The 26,275-nt window shown below is 44.6% G+C and overlaps 1 protein-coding gene across 1 annotated transcript in view; it reads left to right on the top strand.

Annotated features, from left to right (window-relative positions):
* The window catches only part of FRMD4B (FERM domain containing 4B), a 374,305-nt gene that overhangs the window by 281,808 nt on the left and 66,222 nt on the right, over nt 1-26,275 (top strand). Inside the window, exons 7-8 of the mRNA XM_062201248.1 lie at nt 15,623-15,679; nt 16,480-16,502. Of these exons, the coding sequence (XP_062057232.1) occupies nt 15,623-15,679; nt 16,480-16,502 (80 nt within the window). The remainder of the gene's footprint in view (nt 1-15,622; nt 15,680-16,479; nt 16,503-26,275) is intronic.

Below are 26,275 nucleotides of genomic sequence, written 5' to 3'. Positions count from 1 at the left end.
TTTTTTTTTGGACAGGCAGAGTTAGTGAGAGAGAGACAAAGAGAAAGGTCTTCCTTCTGTTGGTACACACCCCCCCCCCCCCAAATGGCTGCTATGGCTGGCGCGCTGCGCTGATCCGAAGCCAGGAGCCAGGTGCTTCCTCCTGGTCTCCCACGTGAGTGCAGGGCCCAAGCACTTGGGCCATCCTCCACTGCCTTCCCGGGCCACAGCAGAGAGCTAGACTAGAAGAGGAGCAACTGGGAGAGAATCTGGCACCCCAACCAGGACTAGAACCTGGAATGCCGGCCCCACAGGTGGAGGATTGGCCAAGTGAGCCACAGTGCCGGCCTGTATGTAGTCTTTAAGTTTGTGTGTCTAGAACCGGTTAAAGTCCCCATTGATGGTGGAGCCTGGGATATTTCCTCATTTCCTCATAGTTCTAAAAGCTGGAATTCCTTATTCTGTGTTGAAAACCAAGGCAAATTAATTATGTGAGTGATTCATGAAATGCAAGAAGCATTCCCTTTGTAAAAAATGCCTGCATCGATTTTTTACTTTACACTTTTTTATTTCTTTATTTGAATGTCAGAGTTACAGAGTGGGAAAGACAGAGACAGACAGAGATCTTCCATCCACTGGTTCACTCCCCAGATGGCTGCAACAACCAGGTCTGAGCCAGGCTAATGCCAGGAGCCAGAAGCTTCATCCAGGTCTCCCACATGGCTGCAGGGCCCAAGCACTTGGGGCATCCTCCACTGCTTTCCCAGGTACATTAGCAGGGAGCTGGATCAAAAGTGAAGCAGCTGGAATTCAAACCAACACCCATATAGGATGCTGGCACTGCATACAGTAGCTTAACCTGCTGTGCCACAGCGCTGGCCTCTCACTTCTCTTTCTTTTTCTTTTTCTTTCTTTTTTTTTTTTTTTTTTTTTTTTTTTGACAGGCAGAGTGGATACTAAGAGAGAGAGACAAAGAGAAAGGTCTTCCTTTTTGCCGTTGGTTCACCCTCCAATGGCCACTGCAGCCGGCGCATCTCACTGATCCGAAGCCAGGTGCTTCTCCTGGTCTCCCATGCGGGTGCAGGGCCCAAGGACTTGGGCCATCCTCCACTGCCTTCCCGGGCCATAGCAGAGAGCTGGCCTGGAAGAGGGGCAACCGGGATAGAATCCGGTGCCCCAACCGGGACTAGAACCCGGTGTGCCGGCACCGTAAGGCGGAAGATTAGCCTGTTAAGCCACGGCGCTGGCCTCACTTCTCTTTCAATTTAAATTCAACAGACATTATTGAGTACCTACTGTATGCCAGGCAATGCTCTTGATCCTGAAGATAGGACTGTGGCTAAAGTAGATAAAATTTCCTGCCCTTGAGGGTTTTACTTACTAGACAGGGATGACAGCACCAAGGATAACAGACAGTAAAGAAAACAAATATGATATATAGTATATTAAATTATTAATTTTTTAATTAATTTCCACTGTATCTGAAAGACAGATCTTCCATCCACTTGTTCATTCCCCACATGGTCACAACAGCCAGGGTATGCCAGACTGAAGCCAGGAACCCAGACGTCAGTCCAGATCTCCCATGTGAGTGGCAGGGGCCCAAATGCTTTAAACCATCGTCTTCTGCTTCCCAGAGTATACTTTAGGGGGAAGCTGGTTTAGAAACAGAGGAGCAGGGACTCCAACAGGCATCCCAAGTGGCATCTTAACCACTGTGTCAAATACCTGCCTCAACATGTTTGATGATTATGAAAAAACCTATGCGTGGATTGGGGGGAAAAAAAACTTTCCATTGAGGCCAGCGCTGTGGCGCAGTGGGTTAACACACCGGCCTGAAGTGCCAGCATCCCATATGGACACCGGTTCTAGTCCCAGCTGCTCCTCTTCCAATCCAGCTCTCTGCTATGGTCTGGGAAAGCAGTAGAAGATGGCTCAAGTCCTTGGGCCCCTGTACCCGCGTGGGAGACCAGGAAGAAGCACCTGGCTCCTAGCTTCAGCCTGGCCCAGCACTGGTTGTTGGGGCCATTTGGGGAGTGAACCAGCAGATGGAAGATATCTCTGTTTCTGTCTCTCCCTCTCTGTAACTCTTTCAAAAGTAAATAATAAACCCTGCCTGTGTTAACGGCCTAGGAAGAATTGCCTTGTGGGGTAACAGATCTCACGTGTTGGCATGGCCCCTCCACTAGTCTGATTACGTAAAAACAAGCATGGTCTGACCTAGCAGATTCCTTACTCCCCATAGATGTGTCCTCAGGAGGAAGAAAAGAAGCTCCAGGAGTCGTCTCCACTGCTGCGTTTGTGTCCTTGTTACATCCGGTCTTTGCACTGTTTGTTTGGTAGCTCAGCATCAGACTCACGTGAGAGTGTGCCAAACATCATTCAAGTCCTCATCCTTGCTAACTTTGAATGTTGACCAGCCTTTGAAGTCTGGCGCTGCACAGCTTTGGGTATAATCAGCCACCAAGGGAAAGAAGCCACTTTCTCTCCATCTGTGGGCCTTGATTCCTGCCTGAGTCACATCTTTGCAGCTTTGTTGAGAGAGAGAGAGAGAGAGAAGAAAGAAACTTTCTTCCTCTAGTTCTAATTTGGAAAATCACTGGGAAAGTTTTTAAACCAGCCTCTGTCACTTGTCCCAAAAATGATAATTGTGTTTCCAGTAGAGCCCCCAAAATGGGATATTTTTCCCAGAAAAAGAAAAAAGGTACTTGGCAGGCAAAACAAATAGATATTTTCCACTCCAAGAAAATATGTTCATTTATTCTATGGTGTGCACTTTTTATTTTGAGATATTCAAACTTACAGAATAGTTTCAAGAATAATAAAAAAATAAATGTCTCTATCAAATCACATTTATATTTTCAACATTTTGCCACATTTGTACTCTGTTCACATATGTGTAAAAGCTTTTCTTGAGAGTGAGGTATAGCCATCATACTGATTTGCCCCAAAGTAGTTCACTGTGTATATCCTAGGATCAAGGACATCCTTTATCTAACTATATTACACTGATCATATTCAGAAAATTTAATATCAAACCTATCATATTGCCTAGCAGATAGTTGTATTCCTCCAGTACTACCATTAGCCACTTTCTCTTGATCCAGGATAACACACTACATTTCTCTGTAACAACTCCAGTCTTCTTTACTTTGGAATAGTTCTTCAACCTGTCTTTGGCATTCATTTTTGAAAAATATGGATCAGATGTTTTATAAAATAATTCTCAGTTTGGAATTGTTTCATGCTTATGATTAGATCTAGTGATGTATTTTTGACTAGAATTTTTCTAAATATTTATTTAATTTAAAGAGTTACAGAAAAGCAGAGGCAGAGAGAGAGAGAATCTTTCATCCACTGGTTCACTCCCCAAATGGCTGTAATGACTGGAGCTGAGTTGATCCGAAGCCAGGAACCAGGAGCCTCTTCTGGGTCCCCCACATAGGTACAGGTTCCCAGGCGTTTGGGCCATCTTCTGCTGCTTTCCCAGGCCAAAGCAGAGAGCTGAATCAGAAGTGGAGCAGCTGGGATTCAAACCAGCATCCGTATGGGATGCTGGCACTGCAGACAACAGCTTTACCTGTTGTGCCACAAGCCTAGCCCCTTGACTAGAATCGTAGAGGGCTATGTGTTGGAGATGGCTTGTACCAACTCATGAGAGTCAGTTCGCACATCTCTTTCCAGCTCCATGTGCTGAAATATTATATTGGTAGCTTGAAATTAGCCATACTAGAATTATTCGCACCATAGATACCCACAAAAGTTGGAAACATAGGATACTGTGCTCTCCCATTATTGGCAGTATTGGTTAAGATGGTGGTTAAGAACAATGGAGCAGGCATTGCGGCTCAGTGGATTAAGCTGTCGCTTCTAGCACCAGTTTGGGTATGGGCTGCTCTGCTTCCAATCCAACTTCCTGCTGATATGCCTGGGAAAGCAGCAGAGGATGGCCCAAGTACATGGGTCTGTGTCACTGATGAAGGAAACCTGGATAGAGTTTTAGGCTCCTGGCTTAAGCCTGGACCAGACCTGGCTATTGTGGCCATTTGAGGACTGAACCAGTAGGTGGACGATCTCTCTCTTTCTGTCTCTCTCTCTCTGCCACTTTACCTTCAAATAAATAAGCCTTTTTAAAAACGACCCCATTGGTCAATGTCTATCCAGTTCTTTAATTTAGAATTATATCACCATTTTCCTTCTTATAATTAAAAAATAATTTATGTATATTTCATGATTATGTAAATATCCCATCCTGCTTCTCATCAAACTTTCATCCAATGGTTTTGATTTATCAAAAAGTATTTATTGAATCTAGTAAGTACTGTGATGGTTACAAATAGTAATTTCTTCTACAAATAATGCTGGTGTTCCACAAGTTAACTTTTTATAGACTTAACCCTCAATTAGGTAGATGATTAATAATAGATTTGGAAACATACTGGCATCTCCCAATGGTTTTCAATGTGTTCTAAATCCCAAGTATTTGTGACCAAGTTATTTTTTTTAAGATTTATGTATTTATTTGAAAGGCAGTTACAGAGAAAGAGGTCTTTAATCTGTTCCTTCACTTTCCAAATGGCCACAATGATGGAGTCAGGCCAGGAGTTTCTTCTGGGTCTCCCACCTGGGTGCAGGGGCCCAAGGATTTGGACCATCCTCTGCTGATTTCCCAAGCACATCAGCAGGGAACTGGATCAGAAGTGGAACAGCTGGGATTTGCATTGGCACCCATATGGGATGCTGGTGCCGCAGGCTGTGGCTTAACCCACTGCGCCACAGTGCCAGCCCTGTGACTAAGTTATTAACACCCATTGCTATAGAGAGAGAGCAAAATAAGTTTTCATTGAGTATGACATTGATCTAAGAAGAGCAGAATGAATCTTCAGAAATAATTTTCCCATTTCACTGTGATGGCATGAGCTGGTGACTTACAGTCCCTCCAACAGTGGAGATGGCATTTGAAGGCATTTTTCCCCAGTCTTATCTGTCTCCTGGTTTTACCAAAAACCTGACCTTGGAAGATTCTAGATTAGACATTTGCACTGGAGTCATAGAAAGTTAACTAGTTGGTCGGCGCCGTGGCTCAACAGGCTAATCCTCTGCCTAACGGCACCGGCACACCGGGTTCTAGTCCCGGCTGGGGCACCGGATTCTATCCCGGTTGCCCCTCTTCCAGGCCAGCTCTCTGCTGTGGCCCAGGAGTGCAGTGGAGAATGGCCCAAGTGCTTGGGCCCTGCACCCCATGAGAGACCAGGATAAGCACCTGGCTCCTGGCTTTGGATCAGCGCAGTGTGCCGGCTGCAGTGGCCATTGGAGGGTGAACCAACGGCAAAAAGGAAGACCTTTCTCTCTCTCTCTCTCACTGTCCACTCTGCCTGTCAAAAATAAAAAAATAAAATAAAATAAAATAAAGTTAACTAGTACATGGTAGAGTAGAAGGAGCACTGTTCAGGGGTCGGGAGTCACATGCGCCAGAGGAGTTGGACAGTGCACTTCATCTCCCTGATCCTCTGTACCAACAATCATGCATAGAACCCTAAGAGTCAAGTGTAGGCACTGTAGTGTGGTGAGTTAAGCTATTGCTTGCAACCCCCGCCTGCCATATCGGAGAGCCAGTTTGAGTCCTGGCTTCTCTGCTTCCAATCCAGCTCCCTGGTAGTGTGCCTTGGGAAAGCAGCAGAGGATGGCCCAAGTACTTGAGCCCCTGCAACCCCCTTCAGGGACCAAGATGGAGTTCCAAGCTCCTGGCTTTGGCCTAAACCAGTCCCAGCCATTGCAGTCATTTGGGGAATGAACCAGCAGATCAAGGATCTCTCTCTGTCTCTCTGCCACTCTGCCTATAAAATAAATAAATCTTAAAAAAAAGAAGAAGATGATGACCCTGGTCATGTTTTCACAGTTTGCTTTCAAGTCCTGAAGCTCTTTTATTCTTGTTCTACTTGGGAATTAAACCTAGAATTCACCTCATTAGCATAGTGTCTTGGTCAATGACGCCAACGAGACATGGACAGAAATGAGATGTCCAGTGTGGTCCTGAACCCAGCGACCCAGTGGTTGAATTCGCTATCCAGCTCGCTTAGCCAGAGGGTGTCATACCAGGACACAATCCTGTTTCATGTTACCTTTGTGAACTGAGCCACATCATCTGACTGACTTCTCTGGTTCTCTTGGTTGACCCATGACAGCCATGGAACCCCACTGAAGGATCTCATTACCTTTCACTTTAAGGAAATCCCTCTCTCAGGTGTTAGTTTGCCCAGGCCTTATAATGTTACCTCTGGTACCATGTGGGGAGGCAAGAGAAATGTTCTATCCTGGGCAGACGGCAGTTTCTGAAGACCTTTTACACTTTAGGCATGACAATCTAGAGGTTTTTTGGTTGTTTTTTGTTTGTTTGTTTGTTTGTTTTTGTTGTTGTTTTTAGTTGAAAGGCAGAGAGAGAGAAACAGAGAGATCTTCCCTCCATGGATTCATTCCTCAAATGGCCTTAAAGGCCAGGGCTGGGTGGAGCTAGGAACTCAATCCAAGTCTCCCAGGTGGGTGGCAAGTACTCTGCTGCTTCCCAGTCTACAATAGTAGGAACCTATAATCAGGAGCCAGAGCTAGGACTTGAATCCAAGTAATCTTAACATAAGATGCAGCATTTCAACTGCTAGGCCAAATGCTCACCCCCAAGTAATGTCATCTTGGATTTCTAGAACAGTGGTTTTTTTAAAAAAAAAAAAAAAAGATTTTATTTATTTATTTGAGAGGTAGAGTTACAGTGAGAGGGAGAGACAGAGAGAAAGGTCTTCCTTCCGTTGGTTCACTCCCCAGATGACCGCAATGGCCAGAACTGCGCAGATCAGAAGCCAGGAGCCAGGAGCTTCTTCCCAGTCTCCCATGTGGATGCAGGGGCCCAAGGAGTTGGGCCATCTTCTACTGCTATCCCAGGTCATAGCAGAGAGCTGGATTGGAAGAGGAGCAGCTGAGACTAGAGCTGGTGCCCATATGGGTTGCTGGCACCGCAGGTGGAGAATTAGCCCACTGCACCACGGCACCAACCTCTAGAACAGTGGTTGTTAAAATGGAAGGTGGGTGGTAGCTTTGGGATCCGCAAGGAGGGAAGGCCTACACTTCCGGGAATGGAGAGGCCTACTACCGGGGAAGAAAAGTCCTTGTCAAGGTCCCTGCGGGTGCCTACAGGTCAACCAATGAGGATCAGACCCTCCTCAACCTAACCCCCATGCCCTGAATCTATAAAAGGAGCTCTCCCAATCTCTGACATGTGACTTCCCTGGCCCCCGCTCTGTTGCTCTGTTGGGACCGGGGAACCTCGCCCGGGAGCGGAACCCCAATAAAAGCCTGTGAATTAATTGATTCGTCTGCCTGGAAAGATGTGTTACGCGCTGGACACCTTGCAGTGGGGTGGGTAGGGCTGAGGTGTGTAAAGAATGCTGGGCTTAGCACCCCCTAACAGAAGTTGTAAGACCCCCGACAGGTGTCTCACACTTTTACCGACCCCAGAAACACGATTCCAATCCAATCGCTGCAAGTGCATGAGGAAGTTTATTACATCTGCGCAGATGGGCCATCTCTGTGCAAAAAGAGAGGCACTGATCATCAACCGCACAGTGTATTTAAGATTGAAAACCACAACATTAGCATATCTCCATAGCATGACACAAAGAATCACAAGATAAACCGCAGCATGACAAACCATCATAAGATCCAGGGTGAGGGTACAAAAGACCTTAAGCAAGCATAAACACGGGGTCATCATAACCAAAAACTTAACATAGCTCCTAAAATAATAATCATATGCTCAATTATCTCATAAAAGCATTAGCACAATCATCACATGCTACAAATTTAACTAAAATTCAACTAGCACATAAAGGCATTTTGCAAGCCCAGCTATTTTGTACAAAAGCAGAACAATATGCAGTTAGCCAAGCGACTCCATTTTAAACCCAGGCTGCCTAATTTCTTTCTTTAAACCTGTCTAATTTCCTTCATTCCCCCCTTTTCTTTTCGTCAAATTTTAATCTTAAAATTTTAGGAATTACTTCTTTAAATTTTGTCCCACATTGGTAACAATTCCTTTGTTTCATAGGGGAGTCTGATCAGAAAACAGGTGCAAGGAGGGCCACCATATCCCAGAAGGGGCCACGCGGGCCACACAACCTCAGCGGTACCAGATATTACCTCCCACGTGATCTTTATTGGGATATGTGGGCTGCCCATCACCGGGGTAAAACAATACAGCCAATCTTATAAGCACAAAAGCAAGTCTGCAGGGTAGGGGAAGTAGGCCCCGCAGAATACAAAGTTACAAAAAGGCATCAAAATTCAAAAACAGAAAATACAACAGAGACAAAAAAAAAACAAAAAACACATTCCTAAAGAAGTCATACAAATTTGGATTAATACCTGGTGCCTGTTCAGCTGAATTGACCCAAATACTTTCTGTGACTTTCACACACCCTCTTCGACTTACTTTAAACATTTTACCATTTCCATTTCAGTCTAGAGTAAACTAGCCATCCGGATAAAGTCATTCTGACAAACCATGTCCTTTCCTTATATAAAAAGCTTTCTCTTTTTTAAACCCTTTTCACCAACAATACCTTTTTTTTTTATGTCCTTTATTTTTAAACTTTGGCACTGCTGGGTCAGGACCAAGGCGTGAGTGATAAAACAATTTTACTTTTAATAAACTAAAGAAGCCTATTTATTATACAGGGTAATAATTAAAAGTAATATTTTTTTTTTAGCAATGACAATTTCACACAGATCTGTTTGGTAACTTTCAAAAAATCTTTTAACCAGAATTATGTATAAAGCAGAGCCTCTTCCACTTCTTGCTGGATGGAAAAGGTGACGTTCTGCAGCACTCTGGACGTCTTGCTCAATCCCTGTCCAGGCTGCGGCGTCTTCAGGATATACAGCAAATAGTCCTAAGCCAGCATATGCACATAGGCAAACTCGCAGTCACTCATCTTCCGCTGCTCGGAGAGCAGAGCCAAGGACTGCTTCTTCAGGAAGCCTTTAAAGAAAGCCCTAAAAGGCAGACATTTAAGCAAAGCCTGGCAAAATAGGGAAGTTGCAAAAGTGTAGCAGCATATAAAAAATATGTAGCATTATAAAAATGTGTAGCAGCAATTTGACCCAGTCTCTAGTGCCAGTCTCCACCATTAATTATACGTTTTACCTAACTATATCCCCAGTACCTTGGCTACCACTACCACCATCTGACTTACCCTATAAACACAATGTAGCTTTCTATTTCCAACACCTGTGCCACCGTCTGACTTACCCTGGAGACGAAGGCCGGCCCGGTGTCTGACCCCAGTACCTTTGATAGTCCAAATCAGGGAAACATTGGCGCAATTCTTCTTCCTGGTCGATAAAGCCTCTGTCCATTTTGAGTTCCCCGTGGGTAGTGGCGAGAGCGTACCTGCTGTTCTTGTGCATTGCCACCCGCTCCTTTTTCTTAGCTGCACGGAGTGCATGGTCCATAGCGATCAGCCCTGCCTGCAGAGCAGAGTCCTCGGGGGGTTGAAGGTGGAAACCCAGACGTGTCCCAATGAGGGAGGGGCCGAGGGGCCGCTGTCGCCCAGTCTCACCACTCCGCTGCTGTCATCTTTTCTCTTGTCGTCTTGCAGGGGTCGTTTCGGTCAGTTCAGTCTCGTGTGGCAGTCGTACACCACTTGACTCCCGTTGTTAGTCGGACCTTAGGCAGACTTGTCCTTTTGGGCACTTCTCTGTGCTTTTGCCAGTCTCCGGGGGTCCCTGCTTACCCTGATTCTCCCTTACTCTGCTTCCTGTTAACTGTGGTGGTCAGGATCCTAGTTAGTTCCTCTTTCTTAGCCCATTTTAAACTTCCCCTTTTTTAACTAAAAAACTTTAACCCCTTCAGCTAAACTCCTCAGGGGAGTCTGGCAGTAGAGACTGAGTCTTTTACAAAATTCCATTTAAGTATAGTAAAATTAATGTTAATAAAACAGGCCCTGCAAGTCCTGTCAGGGCTTGTCTTCCCAGTTATATGGAGGAGGAGGACGGCCAGTTAGAACGGGCCGGGGGTCCTCCCTCCTCTGCTTCATTCTAACTGTTACATTTTTGTAGGTTTGTACAATCTTAACTATTTGTTTCCCTTTTGGCTAGACCTCCCGTTTGATCCACATTTGAACTAGCAATACATTTGAACTAGCAACGCCTGGTTGTTTAGCGTTAGCTGGACGGAGACTTCATCGGTCCCTTTTAAAGGATCTGGCTTCTGAGCCAGAGACTGGAGCAGCTAGAAAGAAACATGTTTATAGCTGAAGTTTAGCATCATTTTACATCTTGGCACCACTTTTAATTTAAACAGCCGATCAGGATGAGAGATCTCTTTTTGACATCTCCAGGGGCCCTCTGGGGGTGTCAAAAGTTCGGATAATTTAGAACTTGGATTTTTAGAAAGTCTGTTAAAGGTGCCAAGAGAACTTAGAGTATCTGGTCAAAATAGAATTTCTTAACATCCTGAAATAGTAGCCATTTATTAGTCAGGGTGATTTTTACACTTTTAAACCAGATTTGATCATAATACTTAACAATGCTTCTTATTAATTTAAACTTAACAGAAACAGTAGAGTACACAATAGATCACTTTGGTAAAACATGAATTTTATGTCTGTTGTTAAGTAAACCAGAAATAAAAACCTTGAACATAAGGGTTTACATAATTTAGAACTACCCAACAGAGTCAAAAAGAGCTTATAGGACCTAACTCTAAAAATGGCAAAGTAACTGATTCAGCAGACACTGTTAAAATAGACATTACAATTTTTGCAAAAACAGATTTTAAAACTTAAACCATTTTTAGGTATTTTGTTGTAACAGAAGATCAGACTTTAACTTTAGGTCAATGTAATTTTGGCATTAGCACTTAACTTAAAGAAAGCTCTGTAAACAATTCCAAAGTTGCAAACCTTTTAAAACTTTTTATGACTTGCTTACATTTTCTGAAACTTTATACCTGTAGTTACTTTTACATAGTCTTAAATTGTTATGTATAAACAATCTATGAAAATACATGTTAACAAACTCAAACAGTCTCTCCTATCGAATTTAAGATGTGAAAAGTACAATACATTTTTTTTTTTACATTTTGCTTAGCATTAATGCCTAGATGGCTTAAGACACTGAGTTCTGAATTAAAAGTCAAAATTACATTTCCATGCTTTTAAGTAACATAAGAATAACTCCTCCTGAACAGCAAACATGGGCACAACTTTGAAAAGACAGCATAGGTCTGACACCATTTATAACATTTTAATATATTTTACATAATCTAAATTGACTCAAGCAGCGGTTACTTTAACAAATTTTAGAGTCTCATCCTTTGAGAGTTCCAGGGATCCGACTGGAAGCCCAAAGTTGGAAGACTCAGTTTAGAATTTAAGCTGTCAGAGTCAAGCAGTTTGGCCAACAATTAGTACACTTCTAATCAATTGGGTAATCACTCAAACACTGAAAACAGATAAACAACATAAACAACTTCGCGTTGCAGTTTTCCCAATTAAGACTCATAAAGTAAGACTCAAAGATGTAGTTAATTCCTGTCCCATATTGAAGGGGAAAGGCAAATAAGGGAAGTATATTAAAACACAAAAAACAACCACAAGACTCACAAATCACAAGACTTCACAAAGACACTGCGCACAACACTGGAACGAGACCTGCGCGCCCTAATGAGACAAGACCTGCGCGCAACAAAACTGAAACCAAAACGGGAGTGGCTGCTGCCACCAGCTCTTCTCCCGGGGAAAAAACCCTACTGAATCCTAACCAGAGCTTCCGATGAGAGCGAAGCGGCTGCCACCCGCCACGCTCCCCTGGTAAGCTTAATAATGGGAGCGAAGCGGCTGCCACCCGCCAGGCCCCCCCCAGAATACCGCCAATGGAGCGTCCTCCAAGGGCCTGAGCCAGGGGTCTTGACACGTCTGTCCTTCCTACTACTGGCTCAATACAGATACAGGTCCTGCAGGCACAATTTCAGTAAAACATAAACCTCCGGTACGTCAAGCGCCCCGGGAAAAAAATAAAATAATAACAAAATCAACAAAACACACAAAAACACTTAAAACAGCAAAAACTTACCTCCGATTGGAAAATGGAGCGTGGGTCTGGGGTCTCGAATCTCGGTGGGACCTCCAAGAATGTAAGACCCCCGACAGGTGTCTCACACTTTTACCGACCCCAGAAACACGATTCCAATCCAATCGCTGCAAGTGCATGAGGAAGTTTATTACATCTGCGCAGATGGGCCATCTCTGTGCAAAAAGAGAGGCACTGATCATCAACCGCACAGTGTATTTAAGATTGAAAACCACAACATTAGCATATCTCCATAGCATGACACAAAGAATCACAAGATAAACCGCAGCATGACAAACCATCATAAGATCCAGGGTGAGGGTACAAAAGACCTTAAGCAAGCATAAACACGGGGTCATCATAACCAAAAACTTAACATAGCTCCTAAAATAATAATCATATGCTCAATTATCTCATAAAAGCATTAGCACAATCATCACATGCTACAAATTTAACTAAAATTCAACTAGCACATAAAGGCATTTTGCAAGCCCAGCTATTTTGTACAAAAGCAGAACAATATGCAGTTAGCCAAGCGACTCCATTTTAAACCCAGGCTGCCTAATTTCTTTCTTTAAACCTGTCTAATTTCCTTCAAAGTTAGGGTCCATTCTTCTTGCAGGGAGGGAATCTGAGGAGTCAGATGGTTTAATAGGCAGTCTGGAAATTGAGGGTGGAAAATGTTCCCCAAAAAAGTTATCCTTAGCAAGGTCAGAAGTGCCTGCCTGCCCACCCCCTGGGAGCTTCCAGTCTTACATGAGAATAGCAAGGGGGTGGTGACTCCACCTTTCTGAGCTCCCAGTTTACTGTGAAAACAAATTAGGTATCCCACCCTGTGATGACGCTCTCTCTCTCTCTTTTTTTTAATCATGAGTAAGCCAGACAGGCCAGACAGGATAAAGGGTTGCAAATCTGGTCTTTTTTGGGTTTTGTCCCCACCTTGTAACTGAATGTCAGGATTTTTTTCCCAAAAAAAAAATATGTACTTAAAAACCTGACTACCACCAGACACTTCGGGTTTTTTTTATCCTCTCTTGGAAGCTGCCATCCGTGCCGCTCTGGCTGAAGGTCTTTGATCAATCTTGCTTTTAAAACTCAAAAAAAAAAAAAAAGAATGCTGGGCTTTGCCAAGTCATGCTTTCTCCTTCACCCTCCCTCACTGGAACACGTCAGGGCCACTCATGTAGCTGCAAAAGTCACAGATGAGCTGGGGATTTGGACCCTCCTCTCTGGAGCTCTCTGTGCCTGGTGCTTCAGTCTCCGTCAGCATTTTCCATATTTAATGATCCTGCTAAGGTGGAGAAAGATTTGGCAGTGTGGTCTTGTTATCTGTCTGCTGAGCTTCATTTACTAAATTGAAAAGTTGCTGCCCGCAGTGCTGTGCGGTTGACTCATCCAAGGTTCGGATGAGACTGGGGTGGAGGGAGCGTGGGGTGTCAGATGAGTTGGTGGTAATTTCCTAATTATTTTGTTCACCTGTGATTTTCTCAGATCCCAAACAATCCACCTTTTTTCTTTAAGATTTCCAGGCAAATCTGATTTTGCCTCTGAGTTCTGGCCTAACTTTGAGCTCAGAGGTAGTCTCGCGTTATTCCCGGAAGCCCCCCTCTCTTTTCCTTTGAACTTAAGGAATTTAATCTTGATCAGCACCCACCTCACCTGTTGGATTAACGGCTTCATCTTCCTTCGCCAGATTAGTAACCAGTGTCTCTTGCCAGAAAGATAGAGGGCTGCTGCAATCAACCTGGCTTCTCCTTGGGTTTATAATCTGTGTCTCCAGATGATAGGCGAGCTTTGAATTCCAAGGCCCTGGCCCTGTCAGCTTCTGAAGTGGATCCTGTGCCTCCGGTTTCAGCAGGGAGGTCTGGATGCTGCAGGATGGAATTCACTTGTAATACAAGGGAAACACTAGTCATTAGCACCACTGGCATTCTGATGCCCAGAGGTCTTTTTTAAATTTGTTTTTTATAACTTTTCATAAAGGATTGGCTTGGTTGGGTTGGTTGGTTTTGAGAACTTTCCTCAAATCACTTGGAAATCTAAGAGGAAAGCATGATCCTCTCTGAAATCCTTGCAGAACAAACTACCTCTGTAGTCCTGCCCGCTGGACACTGGCTTGCAAAACACTTCACTGCTCCCTGGGCAGCCGCTTGGTATCACTAGAAAATGCTTCAGCTCAGGTCCAACAGGTAGAATGGGAGGAAGACGAGTGAGGGCCTTCTCCAGGCCCAGGAGTTAGGTCCATGCATTGCAACACTGCGCTCATTATGCAGGGCTTAGCAAGGAGCAGGTTGTGTGGAATTGGTTTTGCACATGTGAATGCTTATAAGCTAACAGATCTCCAAACACTTTATTTTTAAATATAGATTCATCTATACTAGACATTTTGTGGAAATATCATAGGATACAATGATAGTTTTTACATATGTCTGTGCATTTGCAGACACAAAGGCACATGTGAGTGTTATTGATAGAGTCAATGCCCCTTGCACACACACACTTACACATTACTACCAGGCCATTCTTAGGAAACAAAGTCCAGAACTCCAGTTTTCCTTTGAGATCTTAAAGGATGAAATAATAAAAGATATGGCCGGTGCCATGGCTTAACAGGCTAATCCTTCACCTTGCGGCGCCGGCACACCGGGTTCTAGTCCCGGTTGGGGCACCGGATTCTATCCCGGTTGCCCCTCTTCCAGTCCTGCTCTCTGCTATGGCCCGGGAAGGCAGTGGAGGATGGCCCAAGTCCTTGGGCCCTGCACCCGCATGGGAGACCAGGAGAAGCACCTGGCTCCTGGCTTCGGATCGGGGAGATGAGCCAGCCGCAGCGGCCATTGGAGAGTGAACCAACGGCAAAAAGGAAGACCTTTCTCTCTGTCTCTCTCTCTCACTATCCACTCTGCCTGTCAAAAAAAAAAAAAAAAAAAAAAAAGAAAGAAAGAAATAATAAAAGATGGAAAAATAGATGAGTCCCTCCAATCTCAATATTACTAACAATTTTAGTCTTCGAGACATTTGATGTAATGTATCTTATTGGTGTAAGCATTAACTCAATATTATGTTACTGACACAGAAATGAGTTTATATTTTAATAATATTTGCATTGTATATGTACTGAAATAGCTGCTACGGTACAGAGAAAAAAATTATTTCAGGAAAACAACGAATCCAGTGGGAAAAAAAACCTAGAAACTTAGAAATGAACTTGTAGAGATAAGTTATTTATTTAGAAGTTGCCTGAATTTTCAGCTTCCAAGTCATCCTGTTTCTTTCTGAGTACTGACTGCTCTCTAAACAAAATCTCCCACAGCTAATTAAAACACACACACACACACACACAATGTGGTTTCCCCTTAACCCTCAGTGCAGCTCTCCACGCCTCCCCCCTTTCTACAATGGTATGATCTGCATTTGATCCTAAACTGGAGGTGCCAAGCTGTGACAGCTTCCCCAACTCCACAGCCATTTGCTACAACCTAAGGCAGCTCCTGTGTTCAGTGGTGTTTTCCTTTTCCATCAACAGGGGCAAATCGAAGTAGACAGTGAGACCATCTTCAAGTTAGCGGCGCTCATTTTGCAGGTAAGAATTGACCAGCTGCCTCTGTTTGGTTCCCTTTTGTCTGTGGGCTTTTGTTAACTGCCTGCCACTCTGAAACTTTTGCATGGGTCAGTGTTGGTTGGATTTTTTAGCCAATCGGTTGTTTGCCACTGAAGAACCGGAGCTACTGTCTTCTTAGAGTAGTTTATGTGAGCTGTAGTGGGTGTGAGATTGTGGGTCTCCAACGGAGATGAAATTTAGCCGGCACCCAGGGAAAAGAGTTGAGACCAATATTCCTGGCAGACAGCTCTGGGTTACTTGAATCTGGGAGGCAGCAGTTGTTCTAACAGCTGTACTTTTCTTTTAAATTTAGTAACTTTTGCATGCATTTTCCTGAGATTGTGTAAAAGAGCCTTGAATGTCTTCAAGGCCTTTGGTAGCTGAAGAACAAAGTCAGTTTCCATGCCTGGTTTAAAAAGTAAAGAGAAAACAAACAGCATTGTTGATTTACCTGTGTCATGGTTTAAAAGTTCCGTGTCCGGTGGAAAAAGTGCCACTCAGATACAAAAGCATTCACCATGGATCACAGAAGCACAAAAGGAGAAAGAATTGTCTGTGCTTTTTCATGTGTGTTTATTTGTCCTTTCTGTTACAAATAAGAACTATTTCAGGACTATTGGTATTTCTTCTCCCTACTTCACCCTTTCCCCGTGTCCCTTACTTACATTTTTCAACACAAAACTGGAGGTTTTATGAGGGGAAAATGACCACGAATAAATAATTTATTTAGCTTAATATAAATGCATATTGATCATTTGTCTTTATTTGTTTTTAAATTTCAGGAAGCCAAAGGGGATTACACCAGGTAATATTCCTTTTCTGATATTGCTATGCAAAATGACCCCTGCTGAATTGGTTTGCTCTGTTATTTTAAATGATAATGAATGCAAAAGCAAAAGAAAGTGGACCCCCAGGCAGCCCTCTGAGATGTCTCCCGCCGCCCATAGAAACCTTTTCTTTTTTTGTGAATGAATCTGGGAATGAACATTTCTTACAGTGTTTAAAGCCAGAGTGACAGTGTGTTGTAAGCAGAACCCCTCCACAGTTCCTTTTTTTTTTTTTTTTTGGTCAGCAGTTAGTGAGATGAAATCTATACAGAGCCTTGGTAGCTTGGGTGAAGGTTGTAAAAACTTAGACCACGCCTGTGTTTGAAGACTGATAACGTATGCATGCACAGAAAGATGAAATCCATCAGCTGCTTAGTTAAGGGATTAACAGGGGCTTTCTTCTGCAGCTGCCCTGAAGGGGCCTCACCCTTCACACACTTGATCTAACAGTTGTATTGTTGCTGCTAGACGCTTGCTGGCGCGAACTGCCTCACCAGGCCACAGCCAGGGCCACGCGGCAGTGTTTCTATCTGCTCCCTTGCTCCTTCTCACGCAACAGTTGCCGTTGGAAAAGTAGAACAGTGAAAGAAAGGTCAGGTGAGGCCTCGGAGCAGTGGCAGCTCCCAGGCCAGTGACCCCCTGCGTCTGCCATGTTAATATTCCACCCCTGGTAAACGATGCTGGTAGATGATTTACAGATCACCTCGTACTCCTTCACAGCCAAGCCGGCGAGTGGGCTGAGACAGCGATGGCTTCCAAGCTCCCGCCACCCCGTCTCAGAGCAATATTTAAACACTCCAGTCTCCTTTGCCCTTGTAGTCTGGTAGATCAGAGATTCCCCCCAACACACTAGCACTTCTCACCACTCTCCCCTCAGCTCCATTATGTATTTATATATGTTAACAAATACTTTGACAGAATCCTGAAAATCAACAACTGCCCTTTTTTTTTTTTTTAATTGATAGAAAACAGCAGGGGATACAAAGAGGATACATTTGTTTCTAGGTCATGAATAATATCAAGAGCTACTGTGTCTCCACTCCTGTCTTGCCTGGGGGAGCCACATTCCCTAGGAGTTATCAGATATGTGAGGAATGTCATCGCATTTCTAGGGGTGATTTTCCTGTCACTCAGGGCAGAAGCTCACACTCTGTCGTCCCTGAGTTGCTAACCGTCCATCCCTTGCCTCTACTTTGTGCTGAACAAACACGGGATTCCCTCTGAGACTCAGTTTCCTCGTCAGTGAAATGGGCTCTCTCCCATAGGATGACTGTGAGAAGTCAGTGTGTGTCAACATGCCTGTGGCTGTAGGTGGTCATACCCCATCATTATCCATTGGTGTCATTGTTGTCCACCTCATCCTTTTCTTAACTCTGGTCTGTTGACTCCGTTTGAAGACACTTTTGAGACTCAGGTCTGAAGAGGCTGCAATAACCTGCTCAGGGAGAGATGGAAAAAGCAACGTTAATTTTTGCACACTTTCTTTAGGGATGATCCCTAGCCTAGGGCAGGGAAGACTTCAAAGGAACAGTGCTTTAGGGAACTAGACATTTTAACCCTGGGACTTCAAGGCTGGGGTGCTAATCCTGACCACATCCAGTCCAATCCTTTTCCTTTACTTCTGCCTGTTCCTGGAGTTTCCTGGGTGAGTACAGGGATGGAGAAGGGGCATACAGTTTAGAAATTGTCCAAAGTGGGAAGGGTGAGAACTGGGGCCCACACACACCTGGGCCATTTTGCTTGTCTGAGCCTTGCCTTCTTCACCTGTAAATCGGGGCTAATCAAAATAGCAGCTCTGGGGGGTGGTTTTGAGGACGTTAGTGATGTGGAAGGACTTTGTAAATTACAGTTTCACAAGCATCTGTTACTGCTCATGAGGGTGACAGAAACAGCATAGTGAACTTTTGTCACTGAGCTCATAATGAAGCAGAATTATGGTTCATCCATCGCTACCCTCGCCCCTTTTTTAAGATTTATTTATTTATTTGAAAGACAACTGACTGACTGACCTTCCATCCAGTGGTTCCCTCCCCAAATAGCCACAACAGCCAGGGCTGGGCCAGGCCAAAGCCAGGAGCTTGGGATTCTATCCTGGTCTCCCATGTGGGTGCAGGGGCCCAAGAACTTGGGCCATCTTATGCTGCTTTCCCCGGTGCATTAGCAGGGAGCTGGATCGAAGTTGGGCAGCTGGGACTCCAACCAGCACTCTGACATGGGACCGGATGCTGGCATTACAACAGTGACAGCTGCTGCGCACAACGCCAGCCCCACGGACGAGGATATATTTTTCCTCCAAAATTTTGCTATGAAACTAATTGAGGAAAACCAGGCAAAATGAAATCCCATGAGGCATTGTCATAGTGGTTAAAGGAATTGCTCTGGAAGCAGAGAGCTTCATTCCAATGCCAGGTCTGCCACTTTGGGCCTGTGTAATTTTTTTTTAAGATTTATTTATTTTATTTGAAAGGCAGAATTATATATAGAGAGGGAAAGATAAAGAGAGATCTTCTATCTGCTGGTTCATTCCCCAAATGGCCACAATGGCCATAGCTGGGCCGATCTGAAGCCAGGAGCCAGGAACTTCTTCCGGGTCTCCCACGCGGGTGCAGGGGCCCAAGCACTTGAGCCATCTTCTACTGCTTTCCCAGGCCATAGCAGAGAGCTAGATCGGAAGAGGAGCAGCCAGGACAAGAACCAGCGCCTATATGAGATGCCAGCACTGCCAGTGGAGGTTTAACCTACTACACCATAGTGCCGGCCCTGCCAAATAGAATTTATAATAATAGCACCGCCCCCCATAGGATTGCTGTGAAGATTAAATGAATGAATATTTGGAAAGTGCTTAGAACTTTTCCTGCAATTGCCACTTTTAATATTCCATCATATCATGGCCTTGATGTAGCACTCCCCACTGTTGTTACAAATACAATTTTTTTCATTTTTTGCTAATATAAATAATTCTGTGATGAACATCTTTGTGTATCTGGGACTGCCATTATCTGATAATTTTTGTAAGTGAAGTTTTTCAGGTGGGATCAAACAAAGGAAAATTTCCTAAAGTAGACAAGCAATTAGTGGAATTTAATTATTGATACTACAAAGTTTAAATTATGGGAAATTAGGGGTAGACTCTGTGGCACTGCAAGTTAAGCTGCTGCTTGGAATACCCGTGTCCCAGATTGGAGTGCAGGTTTGAATCTGAGCTGCTCCACTTCTGATCCAATTTTCCCCTGATGTGTCCTGGGAGGCAGTGGATCATGGTCCAAGTACTTGGCCCCTGCCACCAACATAGGAGACCTGGATGGAGTTCCAGACTCCTGGCTTTGGCCTGGCCCAGCCCTGGCTGTTGTAGGCATTTGAAGAGTGAACCAGCAGGTGGAAGGTATCTATCTCTGTCATTCCACCTTTCAAGTATATGAAAATAGAGAAACAAACATTTTAAAAATGTGTGGAATAAAATAAACGATAGGATGTTCATAGCTTGTCCAATAAAATCTACTGAAGCCTAAAACTTCAGTATTAAAGTATACAGCACTGGCACCTGCAGTGCTGGCATCCCATATGGGCGCCAGTTCAAGTCCCAGCTGCTCCATTTCCGATCTGGCTCTCTGCTATGGCCTAGGAAGGCAGTGGAAGATGACCCAGGTCCTTGGGCTCCTGTACTCACATGGGAAGACCCAGAGGAGACTCCTGGCTCCTGGCTTCAGATCGGTGCAGCTCCGGCCATTGTGGCCAGTGGGGAATGAACCAACAGATGGAAGACTTCTTTCTTTCTCTCTGCCTCTCTTTCTCTATGTAACTTTGACTTTCAAATAAATAAAAATTTAAAAATTAATTAATAAATAATATGATTCTTTTTTAAATAAATAAAATATGTAGATGCTGAGGATGCAAAGATTCACGTGGCCAGAGCTGGACTTTCTGCCCAGGGCTATCTCAGTGTCAATTCCACATTACATTTTTGCCTTGGTTTGCATGTTTGTGGTAGCAGCCCTTGTCTTTTAGAAGATCATTGAATTTGCTCACTAAGATTTAAACATTGACCCAAAACTGTCCCCAGACGCCTTGCTGCACCAGGGCAGTATAGATTTTCCATTGAAACAGTGATTGAGCACTTCATTCTCATGGCTGCTTTGGTCCCCTCCTTGTGATATCCTCTCTCATTCTCAGTCTCAAGCCAGCTCCTCTTCTGCAGTCTCGCTTGAATTATGTCACCGTTCTCTTTCAAATTGGCTCCAAGAAGTTCCCCTTTCCCTTCTCACCCTCCTTAGCACCTGTCAGGAAACTGCCCCCATCCTTCTGTGGGAACCCTGGCTTTCTTTTTTCTTTTCTTTTTTTTTTTTTTTTAATGATTTATTTATTTTTACTGGAAAGGTAGTTACAGACAGGCAGAGAGAGAGAGAGAGAGAGAGAGAGAGAGAGGTCTTCCATTGCTGGTTCACTCCCCAAATGGCCACAATGGCTGCAGCTGGGCTGATCTGAAGCCAGGAGCCAGGAGCTTCTTCCAGGTCTCCCACATGGATGTCAGTGACCCAAATACTTGAGCCATCTTCTACTGCTTTCCCAGGTCATAACAGAGATCTGGATCAGAAGAGAAGCAGCAGGTTCTTGAACTGGTGCCCATATGGGATAACGGCGCTATAGGCGGTGGCTTTATCTGCTACACCACAGCACCGGCCCCGGGAACTCTGGCTTTCTTAGCCCCCATTCTCCTGCATTCAACCTGTCAAAGTATTTGTGTGTGTGCGCGTGCACACACATGTGCACCTATTGCTGGAGCCAACAATCGGGCGCTTACTGTGGTGTTATTGAATTTGACCGTGCCTGATTTCATTCAATCCCATTGCAATAGTTGTCCACCTCTAGCAAAGTAATTGGTATAAAGTTAAGATCAAAGAGGTTAGGTCACATAGCCAGCCAGTTCCCAGGTCTGTGCTGAGTCCATCACCCACTAAGAACTGCACATAACCTCCAGCAGTCTTCAGAAGACGCCTATCTGATCATCGTTCACCTCCAAAAAAGCTGTTAGGTTTTCTCATTGCATAGTCACTGGCCCTCCAACACCCAGCATAGCATTCGAGGCCTGCTCCATCTGCATTACACATCAGCTCTCCTGTTCATCCGTGCTACTATCTGCCCTGCCTCTCTGCCCCTGTCCCCCACATAGCCTGTTCTACTTTGGCCATTAAGGCTTGGCTCAAACTCTTCCTCTAGAATGCATTTACCAACAAAAACCCTCCCCGTCTTTTGCTTCCCGCCTTCTTTCCTTTAGAGTAGTTTAAAGGAACATGATCATAACCAGTAGGAAACCCTGCTCTCTCACAGTTAATTATGATGGTGGAGTGGGAACTTCCATTTTCTTTAAATAGCTGACAGTCTGAATTTCCAAGTCAGCCCTTAAACTCTAAAGATAACAAGCTACTCGGGTAACACAACACAGGCAAACAGAGAATTCCTGAAAGCTGACACGGCAAGGAGGCAAGGCAGTATCACTGAGCTGCCAACCACCAATGAGTTTGTAAAAGCAAAGCTTTTTTTTTTTTTTTTTTTTTTTGAGCCCCTGAAAGCTGGAAGTTACCACGTAACAGTGATTAGGATCCTTCTGCTTGTAGGAAAAAGTGAGTGACTCCCGTTTTCAGTCCGGTGCTCAGTTAGAGTAAGAGTGTGTTAGCACACAGCTTCCCAAGGGAAGGAAATATTCCCAGCTGAAATGCAGCTGCTTCCCCAAGGAAAGGAACTGCCCTGGATGCCCTGCCAGTAAGTGCATGAAGAGAGGGGAAGAAGTCGAAGACTTTCAAGAACTTAAAGCTCCAAGAAATAATTGCATTTACAGGACCTTTGCACATTTTTAATGTATTTATTTGAGAGGCAGAGAGACAGATGACAGAGAGCTCCCATGTGCTGGTTCACTGCCCAGAGGCCTAGACCGAGGCGGAAGTCAGGAGCCAGGAACTCATGTGGGTGGCAGGAACCCCATTAGCAGGAAGGGTCCATGTCAGCCGAAAGCAGGAACCGGAGCCAGGTATCAAACCCGTGCACTCTGATATGGGGTGCCAGATGCCTGCCTACCACCCCCACCCCCCGCCCCGGGCCTTTAAAATCAGGTACATTGATAAAAAGCAGCAGCTCTCGTACTAGGTGCTGTGCTGAGTACTTTAACTGGAAAGTGATCGTGAAGACAACAGGAACTTTGTCATGTAACTGCTTGGGTTCAGATCCAGACCCAGTCACGGGCTGTGTACCTCTGGGTACATTACCTGACATCCTTGGAACTCAGTTTCCTTGTCTCAGTAAACACTGTGTGGTTCCGTTTATTTATTTATTTATTTATTTATTTTTTAATTTTTGACAGGCAGAGTGGACAGTAGAGGGAGACAGAGAGAAAGGTCTTCCTTTTTGCCGTTGGTTCACCCTCCAATGGCCGCCGCGGTAGGCGCGCTTTGGCCGGTGCACCGCGCTGTTCCGATGGCAGGAGCCAGGTGCTTATACTGGTCTCCCATGGGGTGCAGGGCCCAAGAACTTGGGCCATCCTCCACTGCACTCCCTGGCCACAGCAGAGAGCTGGCCTGGAAGAGGGGCAACCGGGAAGTGGTACCGTTTATTATTAACAATGCGTTTAGGGGGCCGGCGCCATGGCTCACTTGGTTAATCCTCCGCCTGCGGTGCTGGCATCCCATATGGGCGCCGGGTTCTGTCCCGGTTGCTCCTCTTCCAGTCCAGCTCTCTGCTGTGGCCCGGGAGTGCAGTGGAGGATGGCCCAAGTGCTTGGGCCCCTGCACCTGCATGGGAGACCAGGAGGAAGCACCTGGCTCCTGGCTTCAGATCGGCACAGCGCCAGCCATGGCAGCCATTTGGAGAGTGAAACAACAGAAAGAAGACCTTTCTCTGTCTCTCTCTCACTGTCTAACTCTGCCTGTCAAATAAAAAACAAAAACAAAAACAGAAACAATCAATGTGTTTAACCCTCAATCAGCTGAGGGTTAAACATCCCTATAGCCATAGGGATGACTGTTGTCCCCATTAAAACTGTATGGGTCTCAAAATGTTTTTATATCACCAAAATGAACTTGTGTATATTCTAAAGAAGTATAGATTTGTTTATTTGAAAGGCAGAATAAGAGAGAGAGGGACATAAAGGGTTCTTCTATCTGTTGATTCACTTTCCAAATGCCTACAACAACTGGGGCTGGGCCAGGCCAAAGCCAGGAACCAGGAACCAGGAATAGCATCCAGGTCTCCCACGTGAGTGGCAGGGGCCTAAGGACTGCAGCCATCACCTGGTGCTTCCCGGATGCATTAGCAGAGAGCTGGGTCAGGAACGAGGCAGCCAGGACTCAAACCAGCACTGACATATAGGATGCAGGCATCTCAGTCTATGAATTAACCTACCATTCCACAGCGCCCGGCCCTAAACTTAACTTTTAATTCCATTTTTCCATGAACTTTTGGAACTATGTTATATTTCAAGCTAGCCCTTTAATGAATCAAACATGTTTGTTGGAAAAAAAAAAAAAAAACTGTTCAGCATTAACTTTTTTTCTCTATGATACTCAGTTAAAACGGGAGCCAGGAAGCACACCCAGGTCTCCTAAGTGCTTGACTCATTACCTCTGCCTCTGAGGTTCTACATTAGCAGGAAGCTGGATGAGAAGCAGAGTAGCTGGGACTTGAAACAAGCACTCTGACATAGTATGCAGGCCTCCCAAGCATGATTTAACTGCCGGGCCAAATACCTGCCCCTCTTCGCTAAATTTTCTGTCTGCTCTGGTGCTTTGCAAATCTCCCGTAGGGGGTAGATAGGCAGTGTTTTCCACACTTGTTTGTTCACAGTGTTTGAGCATCTTGCTGGACCAGTGTTCCAAGGATTTCACTTTGTCAACCATAGAATCTTGATAGGAATCAGGCCTTTGCATGTCACAGCTTTAGTACTTTACATTTTATTTTTAACTCTTTTTTTTTTTTTTTAATTTATTTGAGAGTCAGAAGGGAGAGGGAGAGAGAGAGAGAGAGATGGATGACCAAGAACCTCTATCCTCTGGTTTACTCCCTAAGTGCCTATCAAGTCCAGGGCTAAGTCAGGCAAAAGCCAAGAGCTAGGAACTCAACCCGGGTCTCCCCTATGGGAGTCAGGGACCCAGGGCTTGAACCATCATTGCTGCCTCCTAGGATCTGCATTACCAGGCAGCTGGAGTCCAGAGCCTTTGCTGGGCATGGGACTCTCATGAGGGATGTGAGCATCTTAACCTCTAGGCCAAATGCCTACCCCTAATATATAAACACCTACCAGTGCCACAGAGGATCAGACCTACACATGAGGTAACTCTGTTGGACCTATTTGGATTCTCCATTTCCCTCTCCAATCATCATAGCTACTTGGAACTGAAATGAATTCTGTCCCCTTAGCCTCTTCAGCTAACAACTGGCAGCACCTTTGGCATTCTGTGTGAGCAGAGAGTAGCATAACAAGGACTCCTGCTCCCCAAAGTGCAACCATCCTGAGTTTAAGGGATGACACCCTGGGGGAGGAATTCTACATTTCTCCACTGATAAGCATTCAGTGCCTGCTGGTTTGTTCTAAAAACAATGAGTGATAACACAACACACAACAGAATACAGCCCTGTTATCTGAGTTCAGATGGCTCATGCCTTAATCCAGCTTTTGTGCAATCAGGAAAGATGCGTAGAATCAAACACACAGGAAGAAGGACAAAGCTTTGGGGCTTCAAGTTGACCAGGCACGATTTTCCTTTGTCTAGTCCCAAGTTTCCCAGGAGAGGAACAAGATGTCTTTGAATTTTCATTCCTTTATAAGAAAACAATGCCAATATTGTTTTCCTTCTGTGTGCTCTTTCTCTAATCTAGCTTTGTAACAGGTAGATTTTTTCTTGTGTGTGTGGCAAAATATACGTGACATAGAATGTAGAATCTCATTTTTAAGGGAACATTTCAGGAGTGTTAAGTTTATTCACATTGCTGTGCAACCAGTCTTCAGAACTTTTTCATCTTGCAAAACTGAAACTCTGTATCCATTAAACAAAGGCTATGGAGAGAGTGGCTAGGTGGTGAATATGCCCACATCCCACTGGGTTCTATGCTCAGCAGACCCTGGGACGGAGTGGTAAGGACTCAAGTAATTGAGTTTCTGTCACCCACATGGGAGACCTGGCTTGAGATCCTGGCTCCTAGTTTTAGCCCTAGCCAGGGGCTGCTTTGGGCATTCACAGAGTAAATTAGTGGATGAATGCACTCTGTCTTATTCTCTCTTTGTCTGTCTTACTCTGTCTCTTTGCCTCTCAAATAAATAAAGCATTTAAAATCATTCTCAAAAACAAAGCAATGCCCCTTTCCTCCTCTCCTGAGCCCTTGGCAAACACCATTATACTTTGTGCCTCTGAGTTTGACAGAAGGTCAAATATATTTTTAGAATATCTACTGATTTTCATGTTAGCCTGCTTCCCAGCCTAAGTCCTTCTTATCGATTGCATTTCTTCCACCATTTATTGAAAGAGTTGAAAGTTCAAAGTCGACGTGATCAGAGTCCTCAGCGAGCTGGCTAATGTTTAGAAAAATCTCTCATCACGTTTTCATTCCTAATGGAAAGTCTTTAGAATTAAAAATGTGTTGACAGTTGATTCCCATCAGGCATGCAGATAATTTGCCCTCTGTTACAAGTTAGGCCACAGACAGAAACGTAATGACAACGGGAATTCTAGCTGTGCTTAATGGAATGCTACCAGATTTCCTGCTCAGG

Source organism: Lepus europaeus, chromosome 9 (assembly GCF_033115175.1).
Source record: "Lepus europaeus isolate LE1 chromosome 9, mLepTim1.pri, whole genome shotgun sequence".
In the NCBI taxonomy this organism is placed as follows: Eukaryota; Metazoa; Chordata; class Mammalia; order Lagomorpha; family Leporidae; genus Lepus; species Lepus europaeus.
This window is presented reverse-complemented; position numbering and strand designations above follow the sequence as displayed.